Source organism: Leuresthes tenuis, unplaced genomic scaffold, assembly GCF_036924035.1.
Source record: "Leuresthes tenuis unplaced genomic scaffold, fLeuTen1.0.hap1 SCAF_19, whole genome shotgun sequence".
In the NCBI taxonomy this organism is placed as follows: domain Eukaryota; kingdom Metazoa; phylum Chordata; class Actinopteri; order Atheriniformes; family Atherinopsidae; genus Leuresthes; species Leuresthes tenuis.
The window spans coordinates 11,910,348-11,931,917 of NW_027325373.1; the positions used below are offsets into that span (position 1 = coordinate 11,910,348).

Sequence of the window (21,570 nt, forward strand, 5' to 3'; positions counted from 1 at the left end):
GTAGTCATTTTTCGCTGTAATATACACCAATCAGTCTTAACATTATGACCAGCTGCAAAGTATTGAGTAAGTCCTTCTAATGCTAGGAAAAGAGCTACACCAGTCAACACATGGACAAAGACCACTGAGGGAGTCCTGGAGTGTCTGAAACCAGGATGTTAGCAATAGATCGTCTGAGCCCTGTGGACTGTGGGGTGGTGTCTCTGTGGAATGGGCTTACTTCCCACAGATGTCATCAGATCACATCACATCACATATTGGTATCTGGGGAGTTTGGAGGCTGGGTGAACACCTCAGCCTTTTTGTTGAGTTATTTTAGTCCTTTCTAAGAAATTGCCGGGCTGCCCACTGCTGTCCCAGCTGGAGGAGACTATTACTGTAGGGGAGTCCTGTTGCCATATGTGGGAGTTGTGACTGGTCTGCAAAAATGTAGGTGGCAAGTGTCAACGTGAATATTCAGGTTGCCAGGATACAGGTTTTCCCAGCAGAACATGCACCATAACTAGTCATAACTAAGTCAACAGTGTAACATTACCTGTAAATGGTTCTAAAATGATAGTTGATCTGTGTGCTTTTCTTCTACCTTAGAAAATGATGGGCTTGCTGCTTGTAAACAATTATGGTCCTGGGCTACAAGAAGATCACCTTAAGAAAGAATTTCAGCTCAAATACCAACTGAACACTATCTACTCAAGCAGTTACTTACAGTGTCCATCCTTCTGAATTGTACAGCATCTAAGATCTTTCTTCCTGTTTCTGCTGTCTGTTTAATTCATTCTCTTTTTCAATGTGTCTATTTTCTCCTCCTAAAATCCCAAACTAATGATTTACAACATATTTACTCTGACTGGTTTATTTTGCAGCTATATTTTAGTCCTGCACTCTCCATCTATTCCCATCCCTGTTGTTACTTACTTTTAGCCCTGCGTCACCAGCCTAAATCTAATCACAACTTAATATCCAATGTAGAAACTGGCCTGATTTGGTCTTAATAATGGGCGATAGGTGGCCTCCAATCACAAAAACAAGAACTTAATTAGTTGTCACCCATGTCACCCACATAAATGTGCTGTCCTCTGCTTTCTCACAAGTCCATCTACAGTCAAAAGAGCACATTTACATCAACATCATCACTAACGCATTTGCTGCCCTAGCAACTGAGTCAATCATATCTCAACAGCTTAATGTTATGGGTTGCTAATGTAAGCTACTCCAAATTTCTCACAACATGGATGTAGGTAGGACTAAGCTGAAGTCTGGTTCAATCAAATATTTCTTACTGATTTAATTCATAATGCTGCCTTTTTGAACACAGACATTTGATCTTATTTTGAACTGTGATTACCAATAAAGGTGATACACTTGTGTTTCTCATTCTCATTTTCATTTTCATAAATATTAGTAAATTAATATAAACATGGAAATAAAGAACATCTTATAAAATAAGACCTGTACATTTAGAGTTGGTGTTTCAAGTTTAGGTGCCAATGATAAGAGCAGAAAGCTGCTCTGTTTAAACTTGTTCTGCTGTTCTAAATGTATTGTGCAGAGCAAAAGATGTTTTGTCAGTTTTTCTTTCTCTTCAGATATAAAGATGAACCTTGTCATATTGAAAAAAAAATACATTTTGCTTAAACAATGTCAAGGCATTCACTTCTTGAATAAAAATTTTTAAAAAATCTTATGCATCTCTCTATATCGGTATTCTTTTTTACAGTTTTTTTACAGGCTAACAATAATAACAAAAAAAAAATTGTGGACAGATATTTTGCTTTCCACCTGTCTAGAAAGCTCATATTTTCCACCTTTCATTTGGCCAGGAGGGATGGCCCGATGCGACTGGTAGCATAAGGTCGCTAATGAATCTTAACAGAGGAGGGGGCGCTTGTGGGTCTTGACTGAGGCACCAACGCACCAGCAGAGCATTTTGTGATTTGTAAGTATTAGCAGTGCATACACTGTCTACCAGGGGGCCAGCTCTAGTAGACATTTGGTATTATCTCAAGGGCCAAATATGATTACACTGCGGGCCAGATTTGGTTCTCGGGCCCGAGTGTTTCATCTATGGTATATAGTGTTACTGCCAAGATCTAAAGAACTCTCTTCAGCCCTCTAAAAAGATAAAGGGTTATAGATGCCTTTCAATCTGACATGAAATTTAAACAAAATCTCAAAGTTATCTGAAATAAAGCTTTACATTGTAGAGAAAATCATCCATAATTAGATTTTACTAGAGTCTGTCCAGACCTTGTTGCTGATAAAATGATAAATTCAGCTCAAGAACAAAATGCAAAAAGGAGTCTCCAGGAACCTCAAAATATAGAGTGCAAAGTTCAATATATTCTGTTCTCATGCATCCCTGATCGTTTAATGATTGAGAGGGTTTTGGACCGTTTTGAGTGGGTTCTAAAACTGCCCCTACAATATTCTGGCTGCCACACTGACTCGTTTTCTGCGGATGTATAATGCTTCTGGAACAAAACTTTAGACTTTTTGCACTTTTCTACCCCTGTGATGGACTGGAAACCCATCCAGGTATGCCCTGCTTTTCACCTGATGGCAACTGGGATAGGCTCCAGTCCCCCTGTGACTCTGAACTGGATTAAGCAGGTATAGAAAATGAATGGATGAAGGAAGCTTTTCCATGTATGAGTCCTCCTTCTTGAGCTAACTGTCAAAATCTGTCAAGAAGTTGAAATTTAACTGCAGTTAAACCTTTCAACACATAAGTGATCCTTAAGACACAACCAAATCCATAGAGGGAACACTAAGAAGAAGAAATGGAAGGTTATGGAACGGTAGAGAGAAAGCCCAGACAAGAACCCCATTTCAAATGGGAGTTGGCAGTATACCTAAAAGAAGTTATTTCTACTAAACGTTGAAACACAATGTTCTAAAACCAAAGGGCTGCTTACTTTCTGATCATTTGTTTAAATTCACAATTAAATACTCTAATATTAGGTGTTCAAGTATCTATCCTTTTATAAATGTAATGTATCGAAGGATTTATGTTTTTCTTGTCCCAATGTGTCAAAACATCCCACAGTTAGCAATAAATGTACTTACTTTGTCAAAAGACTGATTGCACAGAAACGCATGGACATGCAACCAACCTTTACGGGCAGTCTTGATGCTGACTGGCTGGAATCCACCGTTTAGGGCTGAGGAATCAATGATATCAGAGCTGAAGTCCCGGTGGTTCTTCCTGTAGATGAAGAGTGCCACAACGACGGAGATAACCAGGCACATGATCACTGCTATGACAATACCCACATAGAGAGCTACATCATCTGTACTGGGGGCCACTGGAAGAGAGGTTGGGGAAAAGACAAAACAGAGACAGAAAAATAGTCTTTTAAGATCTCGTAAATTTATATGAAAAGGACTAAGCTTTATCTCTCGATATGCAGGAGTTGTGGTGAAGCCATTATCAGCAGCATAATATCCTGATTTATGATTGAGCCGGATATTAATAACCATCATACTGGAAAATAAACATGCAAAACTACTCCCCCTTTTCTTTTTTTCTTCCAAAGGCGCAGTATTATTTATTAACTTAAAAGTTAAGAGGGATAATAATTCATGATCTGCAGCACATGTAGTTTGCTAGCACACATAAAATCTTTTGATTCTTTCACCTTTGCCACCTAATTTTTCCATTCTGAAAAATGCTACACAGTAAAGAACTCATTAATTAATCTCCAGAAACAAAGAAAATCTGCTTAACAAATTCCAGAGTCATTACTTGTATGTTAATGGGCAAACATTTTACAAAGTCGCAGCTTAATTTTTCTTGCAAAAGAATTAAGCTGGTGTAAGAGAAAGACGTACCCAAGGCCTCATAAAGATTAGAAATAACAAGAAAATAAAGATAATTATGAACAAATCTGACAAAACAGGACAATTAATAAATACAGCTGCCCTAGTATAACCCAGTGACACACTGATCTCTTTTCAGATGCTAAATCAAAAGTTCTGAAGACAGAGATGGAAATGGTTTCATCTTCAAATTACCATGCTCCGTGCTGGAGTTCAGAGTCTGTCTAGGTCTTTGTTCTTACACACTGCAGATAAGATCTTGACATAGCTTGGATTTCTCAAATCGTCTTTCATCTGTCCGCCTTCCAGCTAGAGAAACCTCTGTGATTAGTTGGCCTGGCATGGAGGGATATATGTAGCTGCTAGAAACACAGTCTTAGACAGGCACTCATTATAGCTCAGGCCTTCTAATGGATGCCGACTGACAGTCTGAACTCTCTGTGGTGCCTGATGAAGAATGTCCTTCAGTGTCACGAGTTGACAAATGGGGAAAAACACTTCTTTAGAGGTAAGGGAATCCTTGAGGGCGTGTGGGAGCATGTGTGCACATCACTGTACACCGAACATGTCATGTGGTTGTTTAAGACCAAAGCACATAAATGCATAGCTATTCAAAAGAGAACAAAGACATTTTGATACTGGAGATACTCCTTCTTTTAAGATAGAATCTATAAGCAAATTACACAGAATCTGCAGCAGATGGCAGTATCAGCTATAAATCCATGTACAGCACTTTGAAGACGTGCGTGATGGCTGAGCATTAGTGTAAATCGTCTCAGAGATGTGGACGGCACTCATGTCTCGCGTGTTCTCTTTCACAGAGGAGCAGAAAGAAGTTTTTAGAGCAAGAGAAACTACGGCAGAGTGTTTTTGTAATAAGTGAAAGTCTTCAGTTGTGTAATCAGACACTTGGTCTCAAGGCTTCTTTTTCCCTACCTTTGATTTAATGTTTATTTCTAAATAGGATTTAAATTTAATCAAGTATGAGCTGCATTCAGTGCTTAGTCAGTCTAAGACCCATTATAATTCATGCTCTTAAAGAATCTAAAGTGAAATTCAGTTTGACCTTCATTTCCACCCACAGTATAAGCAGTCAATTAAAAATGAAGATTGTTTTCTAGCAGTGGGTTAAGTTTTATTGAATGGGTCTCATTACATAGACTTTAATTCTCTCAGTCTCTGGAAAGTATATAAGTACTCTGGCCATCTCTATTCAGCATTGCCTCGGATACCATTTTAAAAATGCATCCTCATATAAGTCAGTCCTCTAATCCATCTTCCAGCAGAGACACAAACAGAAAACAGAGCAGGGAGCCAATGATGAAAGTCTAAAAATGTAATTTCACTGCCTCCCTGCAGTTAGTCAATACATATTTCCTCAGTCGAACAATCTTCTATTCGCGCTTTGATGATAAAGGCAGAAACCTGCTAAGTGTACGCATTAAAATGTATTGCTTAGATTAATGTATCCCTTTGAACATGTACCATTCTCAGAAAGCAGAAAGTATAAGAAATGAAAATGAAAGAGATTACTTAACACTACATTCTCTGTGAGAGCCCAGAGATTTACAGAGGTAGGGAGAGATGCAAAGTCAGAGAATAATTGAGATGCGTACAAAACTGCACAAAATTGCACAAAACAGTGGGGGCACTTAAGATGTCTAGAATCCTGCCTTTCACACATTACTGGATCCATCCCCGTTTCATTCTGCAGCATGAAAGCAAGCTAAGACATGCACTTAGCGTCATAAACAACTAGTTCAGTGAGGAAAAGATGGCTCTGATTTTTCAGGATTGGCCAAAAGAATTCCAAGAATCATGAAGTCATAAAAAAAATTTCTTCAATACTTTAAGCGCAGTAATTCTCTATTTTCATATTGAAAAAGGCCAAAGATTTGATGGGGTGTTCTTTTCATGAAATTCTGCTCCATTTCTTATTTTTTCCATCTATTTTCTATGAGCAAACTTTTGCATGGTGCTCCTTTCTCTTTCTCTTGGAAATTGTACATTGAAAAAAATAATGCACTACTCTTATTCAAATTATGAAAATAATATGTATGATATATAGTGTAGCCAAATTATATATAGCCGGCACACGAGGCACCAACAATATATATTTATAGCGGATATACGTAGCGTGATGTGATAAGATATAAGGATTTATCCGAAAGTTCTCACTATCTGAATAAGCCTTATTTTACCTTATTTTAGGGCACCACCTTCAATCGAATGAAAAAGACAGAATCTTACGATTCTGGTATGTTAAATTAATAATCAATTATTAATGAATAATTAATCAATTCCAGTCTCATATAGTCGCTACTCCTGAATTCTCGTTTTGTTGGACTCACATGTACGTAAAGAACACATACACAAAAACCGGTTGATTTTATATGTATATATATATGAACCATTTATTAAAATGACATGACCAAAGACATGAACCTTAAGACAACAATAGAAATGTTTTGAATATGGATTATTATGTAAGAAACACTTAGTGAATTGAAAAGAACTAAAGGGAGGGGATGGATGAATACCGGAGTCATTCAAATAGCCTAGGTTTGTTACTATTTGAATTTAAAGGCTAACAACTTGGGTTAATTTATCATTTTAACAGCAAATTCTCTCGACACCCACCGCATACCGTCTGAAATGTAAGAACAGGGCGGATCTTACGGTTAGGTGAGCTCCGAACCACAGGTAATCGCCAGTGGGTTCAACTGGATCTCTCTCGGTTCCGCGTCTCGCGGCCTTCGTTATGGTTGACTTTCAGGGACTGGACAGGTCGCTTTCCTGCGCCGGAGGGCTTCTGGTAGCTCGGAAGACGAACGGGTGGTGTGTCGGAATTCACCGCAAATAATGACAAAATTATCCAAGGATCGAGTTGGTTTTGGTTGCTGACCAACTCTGATGAGGTGAACTTAAATTCACCAAAGATTGACAAAAAGGTTGACAAGCTGATCGCTGGCTCCTTTTGGTGATCAAAAATAGGTGAGGATGCTGCAGCAGCAGAGTTTAAAACGTGCTATAGAAAGGAGACAGGATGACGGACGAACAAAAGTGCAAAACGTATCTTTCTACTACATTCTTCTCTTTCTGTCTTTGTTCGGACCTTCTTCTTCCATCTCATCTTCCTCTCCTGCTAATGTCAAAGACTCTCCGCCAGACTCTCATTCCATCAATCTTAAAACTCTCTGCTCGTCATCTTCCCATCTGATCTGGACTCTTTTCTGAACTTTCAATATTCTCCATTCTCTGTTCTGACTTTTCCTCGCGGTTTCCGGAGTTTGATTCGCGGAGGCGGGGCATGACGTAGGCCTACGCTACACTTTCAGCCAATGGTATGCCTGAAACTGTCTGCCTGGGCGTATTTTGTAAGGCGACCTGCAACGAGGGTGCCGCAATTCGACTCCTGCATTCCTCCGTCTCATAAACATTTGTTCAGAGGATTCTAAAAACACCATAACTTGTTAAGATATAAAGGGTAAAGATATGGCATAAACTTAGGATATTAAGACATCAAAAACAACATAACATAACATAACATAACATAACATAACATGACATAACATGACATGACATGACATGAAATAACATAACATAACATGATGGTTATGAGTCTCAAAATTCAGATGGATATCTGTAAAATTATGACGTATGAATAACGAACCAAACAATGTTATTTTCCTGTATCAAACACAGAATACAGTAAGAAACAGCTGAAGCATTATTTCATATGAATGTCGCATGTCATATGCAAGTTGTTGACTTCGTTTTGGGTTTAACTATTCAGTACTACGAACCACTCAGGGGCAATGTGGCTCCATAAGCTGATTAGTCATTTTCCAAAATAATTACTTCTTTCGTACGATCATGAAAAAGGTATTAAAATGCAGCTTGTGATATCACTGAGAACATGAAAGAACTTGTACAATGATATAAAGCACATTTAATACAGTTTCAAGATTCAGCTAAAAAATTATTCTGAGTGAGATCCTTTTGAGAGGTCCATGCAGCGACTGTCGGAAGGGTCCTGTTCTGGATTTCCCCAATACTCTCCTGAGAGGGTCAGTTGTTTGTTCAGCTTAGTTAGCACTAAGCTATTAATGCATTTACCTAAATGTATGGCACAGGTCTGTGGAAAGAGGGGCTGAGAAAACTCCTCCAAAATGCTTTCATGGGCAAAGGTTTCTGTAAATTTCTCTTCTTTGATATAGAGATCCCCCATCTGGTATTTCCACACTGACCATCCCCACAAAAGAATGTTGCAGTCATTTAAAGTCTTAAGTTTGTACTAAATTCCACACTTGAGTTCGCTACAATAGTTATTCAGAGTAACATATATTTAAAATTTTCAAACATTAGCATCCCACTGCATCTTTAGGAGTATGAAGAAGATTGAGTGAATGGAGCTTTCATCTCCAACAACCAACACCGGAGCTCTGGTGGTTACAGCTTTAAAGACTAAAACAGGCCGGTGTTCTTTGCTCTCCTTGTTCTCTGGCTGAGCTAATGACGAGGCACAGTTGCTAAAGTTCACATGAAGCAAGAGAATAAATGGCAGTATCATCTCTTGACTTAGAAAATAGGAGCATGACTTTTAACAGGCAGCAGGCTAATGGGCATATTATGTGAAAGGAAATAGGTGGAACTAAATATGTCTTAAGGTTATATGTGAGTAAAAAACAAAGTAGGGAATAAAAGAAAAATACCAGAAACATAGCTAAAGATTTATAATAAATAATACGGGGGATATAACTACTACTAAAAACAAAAATTAGAGACAAAAACACACATGAAAATGACAGCAGAAATTAAATTGGAAAAAAAAAATTAATGATGGACATGAACAATAACTCACATGATTTTCCAAAGTCACTCTTGTCTTTTGCCTCAGAGGACTTCTGATACAAGGAACCTTGAAAAGAGGAATGGTTGGAGATGGGGAAGAGAGCAGGAAAAATGAGGCAGGGGGTGGGGAGGAGTGGGGGGGAGTGGTAAAGGGAGAGGACTGATGAAAATCAAGTATCCAACAGAAAAACAAACTCAACAAATGAGACGGCAACAAACTCATGAGCAAGAGTGATGACAAAGGGAAGTGATCTTTCTTGATTTGGCCCCTCCTCTCCATATCTGTGTATAGTGAATAGAGATGGATGGAGAAAAGCGGGGGGAACATGGAGGTTCTGTGACGGAGTGGTGCGATCCATCAAGTGGGCTTAGTGCCTCAGCAGCAGCTGGACAGATGCTGGCATGTGAGGGGAATGGAGAAGCTGATAAAGTGTGGGCTCCAGCAGAGTCAATAGAACCTACAGCCTTGCATCTGTCACTGGAAGGTGGATGGAAGGGTTAGTGCCCGAGATAAAAGGAATGATTACGTTAGGGAAGCAGGGAGTGAAAGAAGGCTGAAGGACAGCGATTTGAAAAATTTGAGACATGTGATTTGAAGATTTAAGAAATCTACAGCACAGAGGGCTTTCAGTTCCAGCTGGGCTTTGGGGGGCTTTTGTTGTGGCCAGGCTGCCAATGAAAAGCAGGCCAGACTGGCAGCCAAGGATAGTGCACAAGCACACATAATATTCACTCTCCCTGGGACATCCATAAACAACTATACAAACAATGAAGTCCTTATTGGAAAGGGAGAACGCCACAGGCAGACAAGTGGACTGACATGAAAATCAATGGTTTGATAGATGGGGTTGGTGCATGCAATCAGGCATTGGGGATGCTGGGTTAGAGTAAAGGGGAAGTGACTGTAAGGGCCAGTGACTGAATCCATCCTGTGGTGTTTCTATTCTTCCAGTCTACTGTAAAGTCAGAGTAAAAGCATGCTTTGGTGGTAGGGCTCCAAAGGAAACCTCAGAGACCCATAAAGAAAAAGATTATTCTTTACTGACATCATAGAAGTGGGAAGAGGTTGGGGTCACAGCACAAGAAATCATTTTCTGTGTTTTACCATTGTTCCTTTAGTTTGACAAATTAACAACCTTGGGGAAATACTCTGTCTTCTTCCAAATGATATAATCAGACTTATCAAAGGTTAAACTTAGCTTCCACTTTTTCTCAGTGGTGAATCTCTGCTAAGGGAAATTGATAATCAAGACACTGAGCGGTATATATTTCCAACTTATCAAGACCTTTCAACTTCAGTGTAAATAACAGAAATGAAGCATAGCATCACAATTGTCCACCCTTGCCTGACTGCAATAAAACACTTGTGCACATGCTGGTCTGAATTCCCCTTTCTCTGGATCGATATGTCAAGAAAATGCCACGTCTGAGAGCAGGGTTTCAAAAAGCTTGGAAAACAACATCAGAATCAAGAAAGACAGACCACAGGGGGAGTGCAAAACAGAGATGTAGACAGGTCAGCCTCAGTGAACTGTGAAAACTAGACATGTTAGAGTTGGAGAGTTCTCTCAAACACACAGAGTGCAACCTTTCTAGTTCAATCTGAAGATACTTAACTTTGTTAAATCCAACACCCAAAACTCCCTGACAGTGTAAATGTGATAAACAAGCTACAAAGTAAATTATAACACAACTCTTTCTTTTTTGTCTCAGGTCAGTTGTGTTTCTACAGTGAACAGTGATGGATGCTGAGAACAAAGTTCTATTTTGAGCTCTGGTCGTATCAAATTTCTTTGGCAGATTTCTGAGATGGATTGCAATTGAAATGATTTAAATAAATTCAAACAACAGAAAATAAGATCAAACTGCAATGGAATCCACAGACACGTATTTGCTCCGATTCCAGCCCTGCACTAGAGGGAGCAGATCAGCGGTCCAAGGTGAGTTCAGATTGCACACAACTTCCATTCCCAATCATATTTGCCATAACGTGAGCTTTTAGATAATGGGCCGTTCTCCTAAATGCTTGTGGAAATGGTCATTAGCATTGACATAAGTGGCTTCACCCTCTTAGCTTGCAAAAAAATCAATCCCTGAAATGATCCTAAATCTATATCATTATGGCTTTATATTCTCAGCAAACTAGCCATCAATCTACCAAGAACTAATGCTTTTGGGATAGCCTGGATTGCAAAGGGCAAGCACAAGGGCAGGGAAGTAAGGGCTGAACATAAGGAGAGAAAATACTAAGATGAATCATGTAAATAAGGGTAAATATGTCACAGCCTTCTTATAGGTTATTCCCTGAGGTTTTTGTTTACTGTTGGACAAACAAAACCAGAAAACACATTCCTCTGAAGCAAACTTCTAAACACTGACTGAGATTTCCCAACAGTCAAGTTGTAGCTTCCTGCCTTCTGTAAATATAAACCAATGTATTTACGTAGGATGAAAACATGCAGATCCATTCCCACAGACGCATATTAATCACAAATATGACGTCAACTGTTAGTCATACTACATCACGCTGACACCTTACAGCAGGTAGCAGTTTACAGTTCAGCAAAAGCTCAGATCAGCCGCACAGCATTTGCCAGCTGTATCAAATTCAAGACATCTACCAGCCAAGCCTCTGTTATATCATTAGTGTCACAATCACCATCTGTAATAGATTTTACACATGACAGAGGCACCTGTGACAGTGATTGGGTCTAACACCTCCAATGATGTTTATTGGAGAGGAATGTCATTAAACTAGACAGGATTTAACTCAGTTACTGTGCAATGTTGGGAGTTCTCTCCCTCTTCTTCTTCTCCTTTTATTAAAGGCACAGAAAAGACAGCAACATTTTTTTTCTGGTAGGTGAAGTTTAGATTTTTACTTACTTTATACAACTTAACACTGCCATAAGTACACAAAAACATCAAAGCTTCTACAGCATGATACTTATATGCAAATATATTATAAGGCAGTGTGAGCAAGATTCTTGGCTTAACTGAACTGTGTAGCTGTTTTTAACTTGCTGGAAGAAAGAGAAGCAGAAAACAACTCCGTGCCTGCAAGAAAATATCTGGCTGGGCCACAAACTGGCTTTCGCCCATTTATGATAGCATTAACACAGCAAAACCAGTAAATGAAAAATACTGGTGCATTCTGGTGCTTTAAAGACAAAGTAATACTAACTATCCATGTTGAATACCTGCTCACCTTCCAGTAAATGCAATAGACAGCTCCAGATCAGAACTAAGGTCTCCAGTTTTTCTCTTATTATAAGTCTTTAAATGGTTGTTGTAATCAAAGCAGTTCAGTTCAAATGTCCTTTGTACTTCTTAGGGTGTGACAAAAAAAAGTGTTTCCTCACGTGTCCCAGTATTCTTTTAATCATAACCTGCATCAAGGGCTGGCACAGGAAAAGATGTGCTGTTTTTTTTAATTTCATATCACTTCTTTAAAACCGTTTTCATGTTTTAAAGACAAATAGATCAAGGAGAGAAGACAAAAAAAGGGATTTTAGCTTCTCTTCTTGTTAATACATCAGTGAAGTGAAACAAACTGAGCAACAGACAAGTGAGAGTGTTATGAGTGTGAAACACAGCATGGTGATGAAAGAGCACTGTAAAACTCCAGGTCAAAGGGTGAAGAGATTTCTTTGGTTGGCAGGTCAGAGAGAGTAGCAGAGGATTAGTCGGGTACTCACTCTGCATGCACAGCCCATCGGTGCAGTTCTTTGACTGGAGCACCATGCCCTCACAGTCCTTTCCCCCGTTTTTGGGTGCTGGGGCGCTGCATTCTCTCCTCCTCCAGTGGGTGCACTCTGTCCCACAGGTGGACCACTTACTCCACTCTGTCCACAGGCCATCCACTATCACACAGCAGACAGGGCAGATGGGGGTCGAGTGAACGAAACGGGGAATGAGAAGATGAAGACAAATAAGCGCACGAGTGGGTGAGTGGATACGTGATTGAGAAAGCGAGAATAGGTGGGAGAGAGACACATGTAAGCGTGGAGGCACAAACAGAGCGAAATATGCAAACATAGAGTTGCATCACATTTTTGTGCACCCGAACCCTTTCCACCCACTAATAAGGGGGAGTATTGTCATTTTAAGCCATACCAGGGCAGAGAGGATTGCACGGCAGCTTCTGAATGCCTTGTCCTTCGCAGATGGCACCACCGTTGAGTGGCGCTGGGTTGGTACAGCTGCGTGTTCGCTTCTGGTAACCACGGCCACAACGGCTGTTGCACACCGACCACTCTGTCCATGTTGACCATCCACCATTCACTGAAATAAATGGCAAAAGCATGCTAAAGCATGATTCTGATTGACTTCAGTGTGTTTCCTACACCCTTTTAAATCAGGGAGATCAATTTTTAACAGCATTTTAAAAACATAAACAACAACTTGTTTTGTAATCGGATACAAAACTAATAAAATGCACAATAAATGTGTCCAAAATAAGATGAAATTTAAGCTATGAGACAGAAAATACAAATGCAGTAACAGAATCCTTCACTTGAGTCTTTTGGACATCCTGATTTACAGTCATGTGCACATTACACAATGTGTATCAACTGGTATATATATCAACTGATTTTGCATTTTGACCCTGACATCTTGGGTCATTACTTTGCGGTGCAACCAGACTGTAAATTCTGGTCAGATTGCTGCATTTTCCATTCACTGATTCCTCCTAATGCCTCTCTTCCCTCTCTCATCCATCTCTGTCAGTGACTAAATCCAGTGCAGAGTGACACCAGAGCTTGTGGCTGAGTAGAAGTCTGTGGCATTTGAGATGGTAGAAGTGGGCCCCTTGGAGCCTCCGACTTTCAAATGTGCCATGCTTATGAGTGAAGCCCAGAATGTTAAACTCCAGGGGGGAAACAGCAAAAACCCTACTTTTCTTTACCGTCTGCTTTCTTTTCTCCATGGATTAAGACTCCATCATCTCTCCTCCTCTTATTGTCTCTCCCCGCATCCCGTTTATTTGTTGTCAACTCCTGTTTCCAGTGTCTTTGTGGTGTGTTGGGCTGGAAACACATCGCCTATCCTCTTTTTTCAGCACTAACATCAGAGACAACTCTCCCTTATCCTTTGAGTTTTCTCATACTGCTTTGTGGAACAGTATGAAGACACTCACAAGCACAACAACTTCCCTCAAATGAGTGAGTGTCCCATCTACAAAATGGAAGCAATGAGCCAACATCAAAGCACTTTTTTGACGTATAATCCTAACTGACTTGTGTTGGTGACATGAAAGTCTTGCAGAAACACTTGTCCCTTAAAATCTCTCTTACATGTCTACATCACCCTTACATTGATCCCCAAAAGGCCACAAAATTCTTAATATTCACTCTGCTGTAATAATAGCAGATACACAGTACAAAACCCAGCAAAAAAAATCTCCCCTCCCCCCGCAAGTCCATGAGAGGGATGGGAGAAAATTATAGATTTGAAACGTAACCCTGGTGGCAGTATCGGTTTCAAACACATCTGGTCACTTTTGTGCTTTGTCTGTGCAGCTACAGCCTCTTCATTCAATAATTTTCACAAGAATAGTTGTAAAAATCTAAACGTAGTTTGGTGTCTGACACAGGGAGCTTGAGATGTTAATTAATCCCCAGAGGTAAATTTGCAGTATCATGAGAAGTTCAACAAAGCTCAGGATAAACTTTGTAAGCCACAGTTAAATGAGCTATCAAGCCAACAGTCATTTCAAACAGAAAAACAATGTCTTGAGTTCAGAAGAGCATCTTTGTCATTTGTTCTAGCCTCCAGCAGGTGCTGAAGTTTAACTTCCCAGCCATGCTGTGCAGTACAGTCACGCTGGTTGATGTTAGGGTGACAGTGGCAAAGTCTGTGTGAAAGCACAGCAGGAGTCTCTTTAAGTACAGCTTAGCTATATCAGCGCCTCTCACACAGTTGAGAAATTCGCAAATCTTCCATGGCTCACACACCTTCCAGTAGAGTGAATGAGTGAATGTCACACACCGTGGGAGACAGATGGATTTGTTTTATGCACACTGACTTTGAAATGAGTTTTATTTTGACACGAGCCAACTACGTGGCAGAGCTCAACACTTCCTGTACACGGTACCATCTGACTTCACAAACCTGCCATGTGGCCAGGAAGGATGACTGATGTTGTTGATCAAATTGTACTGAACTGTCTGAAAGTTGCTAAAAATATATATTTCAGGGTTACTAACGAGATGTTAGATCATATTTAAGTAAGTATTTAAATAAGTATAAGACGGTGTGTTACCATAGACGATGACCGTGGCGGTGGTGCTGCGTCTCTTGGCCACAATGTTCTTTGCCACACAGGTGTAGTTGGCGGTGTCGGACAGACGAGCCTGTTTGATTATCAGGTTGTGGTCGATGGTGATGTAGAAGTTTCTGTCATCTGCGGGATCAATAACCTCCTCATTTTTTAACCATTCCACCTAAGGAAAAGAGAGACGAACATGAAAAAGAGAAGAATTTCAAAAAGAAGAGGTGAGAAAAGACTTGACCTGAAAAAAAAAAAAGAAAATCTGTATTTAAAGCATTTAAACAGCTATAGTTTTTCTTGTCTCTGTCCAAACTCTCACATAACAGTGAGTGCAAGGATTAGAGCACAGTTGTTTACGTCTCAGAGGTCCTGCTAGAAAAAGTCAATAGCTTTCATGCTCTTTATACTCACCCCCAGAACAAAGCACTACAGTAAAAGCAGCGTTGTCAGACAGCGGAGAAAAGAAAACTCTCCACAATTGCCAAAGCTGAGAGGCTCTCTGACCTTTTCTTATGAGTTCCATTTCTCTAAATCATACCGATATTGAACTCCCAGCTCCATCACAGAACAGGGGATCATTTGGAGACTTTATTTGACTGTAATTTGCGAAGATGCCCTTTCTTTTCAGGAGGTGCAAAGGTTTAGCTTTTCAGGGGGAAAAAAACAAAACACGTGCCTTCTCGCACTCTGCAGCCACTTTGATTCAAAACTATTTCCTGGTTCTTTGGTTTTCTTCAAAGAGACTGTTCAATGATGAGGAGGCTTGGCAAACAGCTAGCTTCCTGTGTATTGTCATAGCCCATGAGGAGGAGGTCTTGATGGGAGATAAGACACCAAGGAGCAGTTCAGGCAAAGATAAGCGGGATGTTTTTAAAGGGTCTTTCTCAGGAGAGATAAAGAAACTCAAAAAGTGGGGCAATAGCATGATATGAGTCCTGCCAACACAAAACAGCCACTGTTGTTTTGTTTTTTTTATTTCTAAGTAAACTACACAGAAACAGCACATGATATACAACACATTGTCCATTGTTATAGGAACAGTATTGTCAGAACTTTCTTAAAAGAGCAGATTGACTGATTTGCAACGTGCACTGAGTATTATGCATCGCCGGCATCCCCAGTTTCTGTCTTAGAGATGACAGATATAAGAGATGCCATCAGAATCACACCTCTGCAGGACTGGCTGCTCTATTATCCAGTGGAAACACACTGGAGAGGCTGAGAAGAAAATATTGTCAATACTTCATTTCACAATTATTTCACACTTAACATCTTCCAAATCAAGGCGTACAACACTTACACAATGCAGCTCATAACACTCAAATCCCCATGACAAAATTACATCTGAACAAACACAGGGTGTAAACTTAATATGAGCAGAGCTTTACAATAAACCCCTGGAATCTTGATGTATTTTCTCTGCAGATTTAGTGCTTATGAGTGTTTTCCTCCATAAACACGAATCAGCTGAATCAATTTCATGGAGCCGGGAGGGATACAATTCCATCGCAAGCTGTCTACTAACTGAAACTAAACCCTCCTCTCATTCGAAAGGCATGCAATCAAGTGGAGCATGACTTTTATTGCAATGTATAGGAGATGCATTAAACTGTCAATCAGTCAGACAGTTGAGTTAAAAAGCAGGTTCTTATATAAAACCAGGTTATGATTTACAATGGATTCCTACTAAAAGCAATGTTCAACAATCACCAACACATTGTAAATTCTTTGAAATTGTTGTAGCATGTCACATCACTTCCTGACTTCATAACAAAATATACTGATAGAAATTAGAGGTACGTAGTTTATTCTAAATACTGTATTCATTTAATTATCATATCACATAGCTAGAATGGTAACACTTTCTAGTTTGTGGAGAAGTATTCAAGTCATAATTTTATGTTTTTCTGTGGTTTTCTACTTCCTTGAAGACCAGAGTTCTTTGAATGCTTAGGCCGAAGAAAGTCACTGTGACACCGACATAGTTAAAATTATTATTCTTATGAAATGACTGTGCAAATATCAGTCTCATAACACAGCAAAGCATGTAATAACTGGTAAACATACATAATTACTATTTTTAATTTTGTGCTGTTTAATCTGCATCTTTTAAATTATTGGTTTTGACACCTGCTGAGGTGTCATCTGCCATGACTTTCAGAATAGGAGCCAGGCACCACAGGACTTCAGGGGCAACTCAGTGGGCTGCTTCACGTTTCAACAATGACAATTTATTTCAGAAAGTTTTACTTATTGTTTACAGTACACATACTGTAAATAAGTCTTGTCCGGTGTCTTTATGTAACACAAGTGAAACTATTATTCTTAACAACAACAGATTGTAAGGAGGGATCATGAATTGGAATCCAGATCTAAATGCATTCAGTGAGTAAGGGTCTTGCAGAGGTCTTTTCTGAGGATGTTTGTGCTACAGCTCCATCATCTTTAATAGTTGATCAAAATGAAAAATAATATAGTAGAGAGAAAGATCCCTGACTTTAAAGAACAAAGATTTGTATGTGATCTGTTTGTCGCTTTGTGTGTCCTTTGTTCCCGTGCCGACTAGTTAGAGAAAACAATTCTTCAAAATAAACAAATTAAAATGATGCAAACAAGAGAAAACATGAACTGTCTTAAAGAAAATTTGACAAGATGAATATATGTTCTCGTATTTTGTATGCTGAGCACAAGTTATTGGTGAAAGCATTAGGTATGTTCCAAGAAAAGAGATTGACAGTTGATACAAAGACGTTGTTATCCAATTTTGCACCAATCACAGAGGCAGCCTTTCCAAACGTGCTACGTTCAGATGTCAAGAGCCCTTTTATAGAAGAAGGTGATTAAAAATTGAACAAAAGAGCTTTTCAGTGCAGATGGAGGGGTTGGAGGGAGAACAAGTGACAGGGAATGGAAAATGGCAGAAATTCGTATCATAAATGGGATAGTGTGTGAGAGCACAAACGTGAGCAACAGTTCACCAATCTTTTATTCTGTACCAGAACAGAAGATGAGAGATGAAAAGATAAGTCAATACCTACAAATAAAGTCTTATACAAGCTTAAACAGCACTTGTCCAACCTAGTTTCATGCCAACAGACCCGAAGTACTGCACACACTGACACACAAACATGCAAACACACACACACCCGCAGCTCGTTAGCGTCTGATTGGCAGTGAAACATCCGGAGAGGTAATTGGCACATTTCTTGTCATTAACAAAAGGAAATTGCCACATGTCAGCTGTCATCGGATACAGCCGAGTGACACAAAGACAGACAGTGTGATGGAAACTTAGACTTGGAGAGGAGGAGAGAAACACTGATAAAAAGAGAGACAGGTAGATACAAGACAGAGGAGAAGAGAGATGAGTGAGAGGAAAGGAGAGCAGGTGCATCTGCAGGAGGGCACTTATGTGTGTGCCAAAATATATATATAATACATCACTGCTGAGAGTCAAGGACGGACAAGAAAGAATAAAGATGGGAGCAGAGGAGAAATGTTGCAAAGACGTGACTTTATCTTCAGGTGGAGAAGGCTGGACGAGATTATGAAGGGAAAGACTCAAAGAAGGGGTGAAAAAAGAAGATGTAATTTGTACATATATATATATATTTATACATATATATATATATGTATATAACACTATTAGAAAATAACAATAAATACAGAATGTAGATAAGAATATAGAAAAAGTGGAGGAAATCAGAAATCTTTATAGTGACGAATCAGGGGCACATATGTGAGTATTAAGTATATATACAGAACATCAAAGACATGCATGTGTCAGACTGCCTCTGACATAAGCTAAATCTGGATCCGATTTTAGGGACTGGATAATCAGATGCTTGTCTTTCTAGACCAAATGAATAATTCTGGGCTGTTCCATTGAAAGGGTTTTTTCCAATTCAGCTTCTTTAATCCAATTTGTAGTTGTAAAGCACACATGTTTTGGGGTTGGGTATTTTCTTTCTGTGTTTTAATTCTATAAAAGACTGTGTCAAGTCACATTTAGAAGCAAATACAAAAATCTAGGCAAGCTGTAACCTCCACTAGCAATTCTGTCATAATGTGCTGTTGTAATTTCTGTTAACATTTGGCAACAAATTGTCACAAAGGAGGAATCCATTAAAAGAACTTTGAGAAACTGACATGCAGGGATTTTGTCTCGACTCAGTGATGCTGCGACATCTTCCAAAATGTAACTTTTAAATAGCTGTTTATTTTTTGTTTGACCATTTAGGATATGGAGCTATATTTTGAAGTTACAGAAATAACATCAAGCACACAAGTTTTGTAGTCTATAATTATCAACCTGGCTAATGTCCAGTATTCAGCATTAGCTTTTCCTTTTAGCTATTCTCCACCAAACCCAGAACAAATTGTCTTTGCTTAGCAGCTAATGAGCTAAAACTCATCTGTGTTTACACTAATACAGATAAGGGCAGTAAAACTGAACTGTAAAGGTAAAACTGAGCAGATGCTATTAGTAAATCCTGTAGATCTAATTAATGCTTTTTTCTTTCTTGACACATAATCATGGTCGATGTCCTTTTAAGAATTAGGACGCAGCTTCAGTGTCCTCTCACTGTCATTTCTTCTCCCTCTGGCAAACGAAACTGGCTGCGGACCAGACTGCAGCAGTAATGGAGTAACCACCAATTGGAATGCTTTTCTGCTCTGCCAGGGTGTGCCAGCACTACATTAATTAGTCCAGTACCCAAAACACACTATGTAGAATCGACACACTTGTTAAGAACCAGTGTAAGGCACAAGCAGTCATTGCTCATCTCTGAAAGTGTCAGATAGAGAATGCACATCAGTGTGTAGGGAAAGAGAGCGGTGACAAAAGAAAGAAAGGTGAGGAAAAGAAAATGTTCCACAGCAACGAGCAAGTCTCCTCAGCAGAGAAGAAATGTTGAGCTCACCAGTTTCCCCACATTAAATCTAACTATCTATCCAATGTAATTTATTAATTTACTCCTTTTCCACAGCCTATATCTGCTCCAGGCTTGAATGACACACCTGAAGAGTGAGCCGCAAAAGGTTACAAACTGATTATTAAATCATTCCCTCACTAGACAACAAGCCATATGCTATGCATCTGCATGGATGACAAGTATGGAAATGTGGGTTGTATAAATATTAACAAGCCAAAATGCACAAAGGTGTGATATGTTGAGATGTGATAGGGAAAAGGTTTGTGCGTATTATAGCTGGGATGATGTGGATTAGAGAGAAGAAGGGAAACAGAGGTGAAGTTGGAGTGGTACCCAATAAAAAAAATAGTATATTAGGGTAGAATAGTATAATTATTCAAAAACTCATTAAAAGAAAATAGCAACTGCATCCGCCAAAAATATGCGCTATTTTCTATCACAGTAAAGGTACTCATTAAAAAACATTGAAATGTTACATATAAAATTGTAAATAATTGTGAAGCATATAATTTATTTCAATATATATATATATTGTCTGCTGCTGTTAGAAGAATTAAATAAAGGAAAATAATTTTAATGTGTGGTAAAAAATAGAAAAACAGCCTGCAAACATAACATGAAACACCTGTAAAAACTTGGTAAAAATGCTTTTGTAAAACTGAAATGAATTTTTCTAGGAGGGAAATTTCACCGAGCACATTTTCATGATTTAATGAAAAGGAAGCACATAAAGAGAAAAATAAAGTTTCAACATTTTATCATAGCAATACACAAAACACAAGCATTCTAGTTCTGTGTATTTACCAAGTGAGCAGGCAAAAGTTTTCTGGTATGGAGGACAGCTGTCTGCGATTGGAGCCAGGAGTAATGACCTCCTCCAGCTCAGTCTCTAGCCTCTAGCCTTCCACATCCTGCCGAGGGCAAATAAACATTTCCTAAACTCCTAGCTAAACTTTCCTAGCTTTGATAAAATAAAAGACACAAGTCTTTCATTTTACATTTATTGTAATTTTCAAAATTGGTTCCTGCTGGCTGTACAAGTAACAAAGCTTTGGGGGAAGGGGGTTCACCATCAAACTTTGATGACAAATCACCTTTGTTCCCTTGAAATTGATGATATTTTGATGTTGTTTGGATTTTTTCCACCATGCTGAACTTTTGTTTTCAAGCCAGTTTCTTTTTTGCTACATTTATTTCTGGGTGCAAGGATGAGCTGGCTGCTGAGAGACATGGCCCAAACTGGCAAGCTTATGTGAAATATCAAATAATAAACCTGCACAAACCTCAACTCAATTACTCTACTTTTAAAAGTTGGCAAGCTGTTTAACGCTTTCTCTGCACACAGTACTCATGGTCCCAAACTCTCCCATTGCCTTCGATAAACCTCGGATGATAATTCCACTCACGGACCTGGGTCTTTATCCTGCGATAGAGGTCACAACTCACTTCATACAATTCAGCTTTCAGAACCAAGAAAAAGCAGAACCAGCGTCAAAAATTCCAAGCAAATGTCTTTCAAAAAATCACTTAAGGGCTATCAAGAAAAAGTTCACGCCAAAATGGCAACTGTCAGATTAAATCATCTCCTGACATCCTCAATTCGACCTCTACTGTAAGATTCCTGTTTATTTTGAGAAATGTAATTTCTACATATTCTTTGTAGGAACTGTTCACAAGTAAGGTGGG

The 21,570-nt window shown here is 39.1% G+C and overlaps 1 protein-coding gene across 3 annotated transcripts in view; it reads right to left on the minus strand.

The window, feature by feature from the left end:
- Positions 1–21,570, minus strand: part of unc5cb (unc-5 netrin receptor Cb) — a 121,885-nt gene that overhangs the window by 16,584 nt on the left and 83,731 nt on the right. The window contains exons 5-9 of one of the 3 annotated variants that reach the window (XM_072371634.1): positions 14,939–15,119; positions 12,790–12,957; positions 12,372–12,536; positions 8,684–8,740; positions 3,114–3,305 (exon numbers count right to left, since the gene is read on the minus strand). In XM_072371634.1, coding sequence (XP_072227735.1) covers positions 3,114–3,305; positions 8,684–8,740; positions 12,372–12,536; positions 12,790–12,957; positions 14,939–15,119 — 763 coding nt within the window. The remainder of the gene's footprint in view (positions 1–3,113; positions 3,306–8,683; positions 8,741–12,371; positions 12,537–12,789; positions 12,958–14,938; positions 15,120–21,570) is intronic. The other 2 variants (XM_072371635.1, XM_072371636.1) reach the window with 2 other exon arrangements.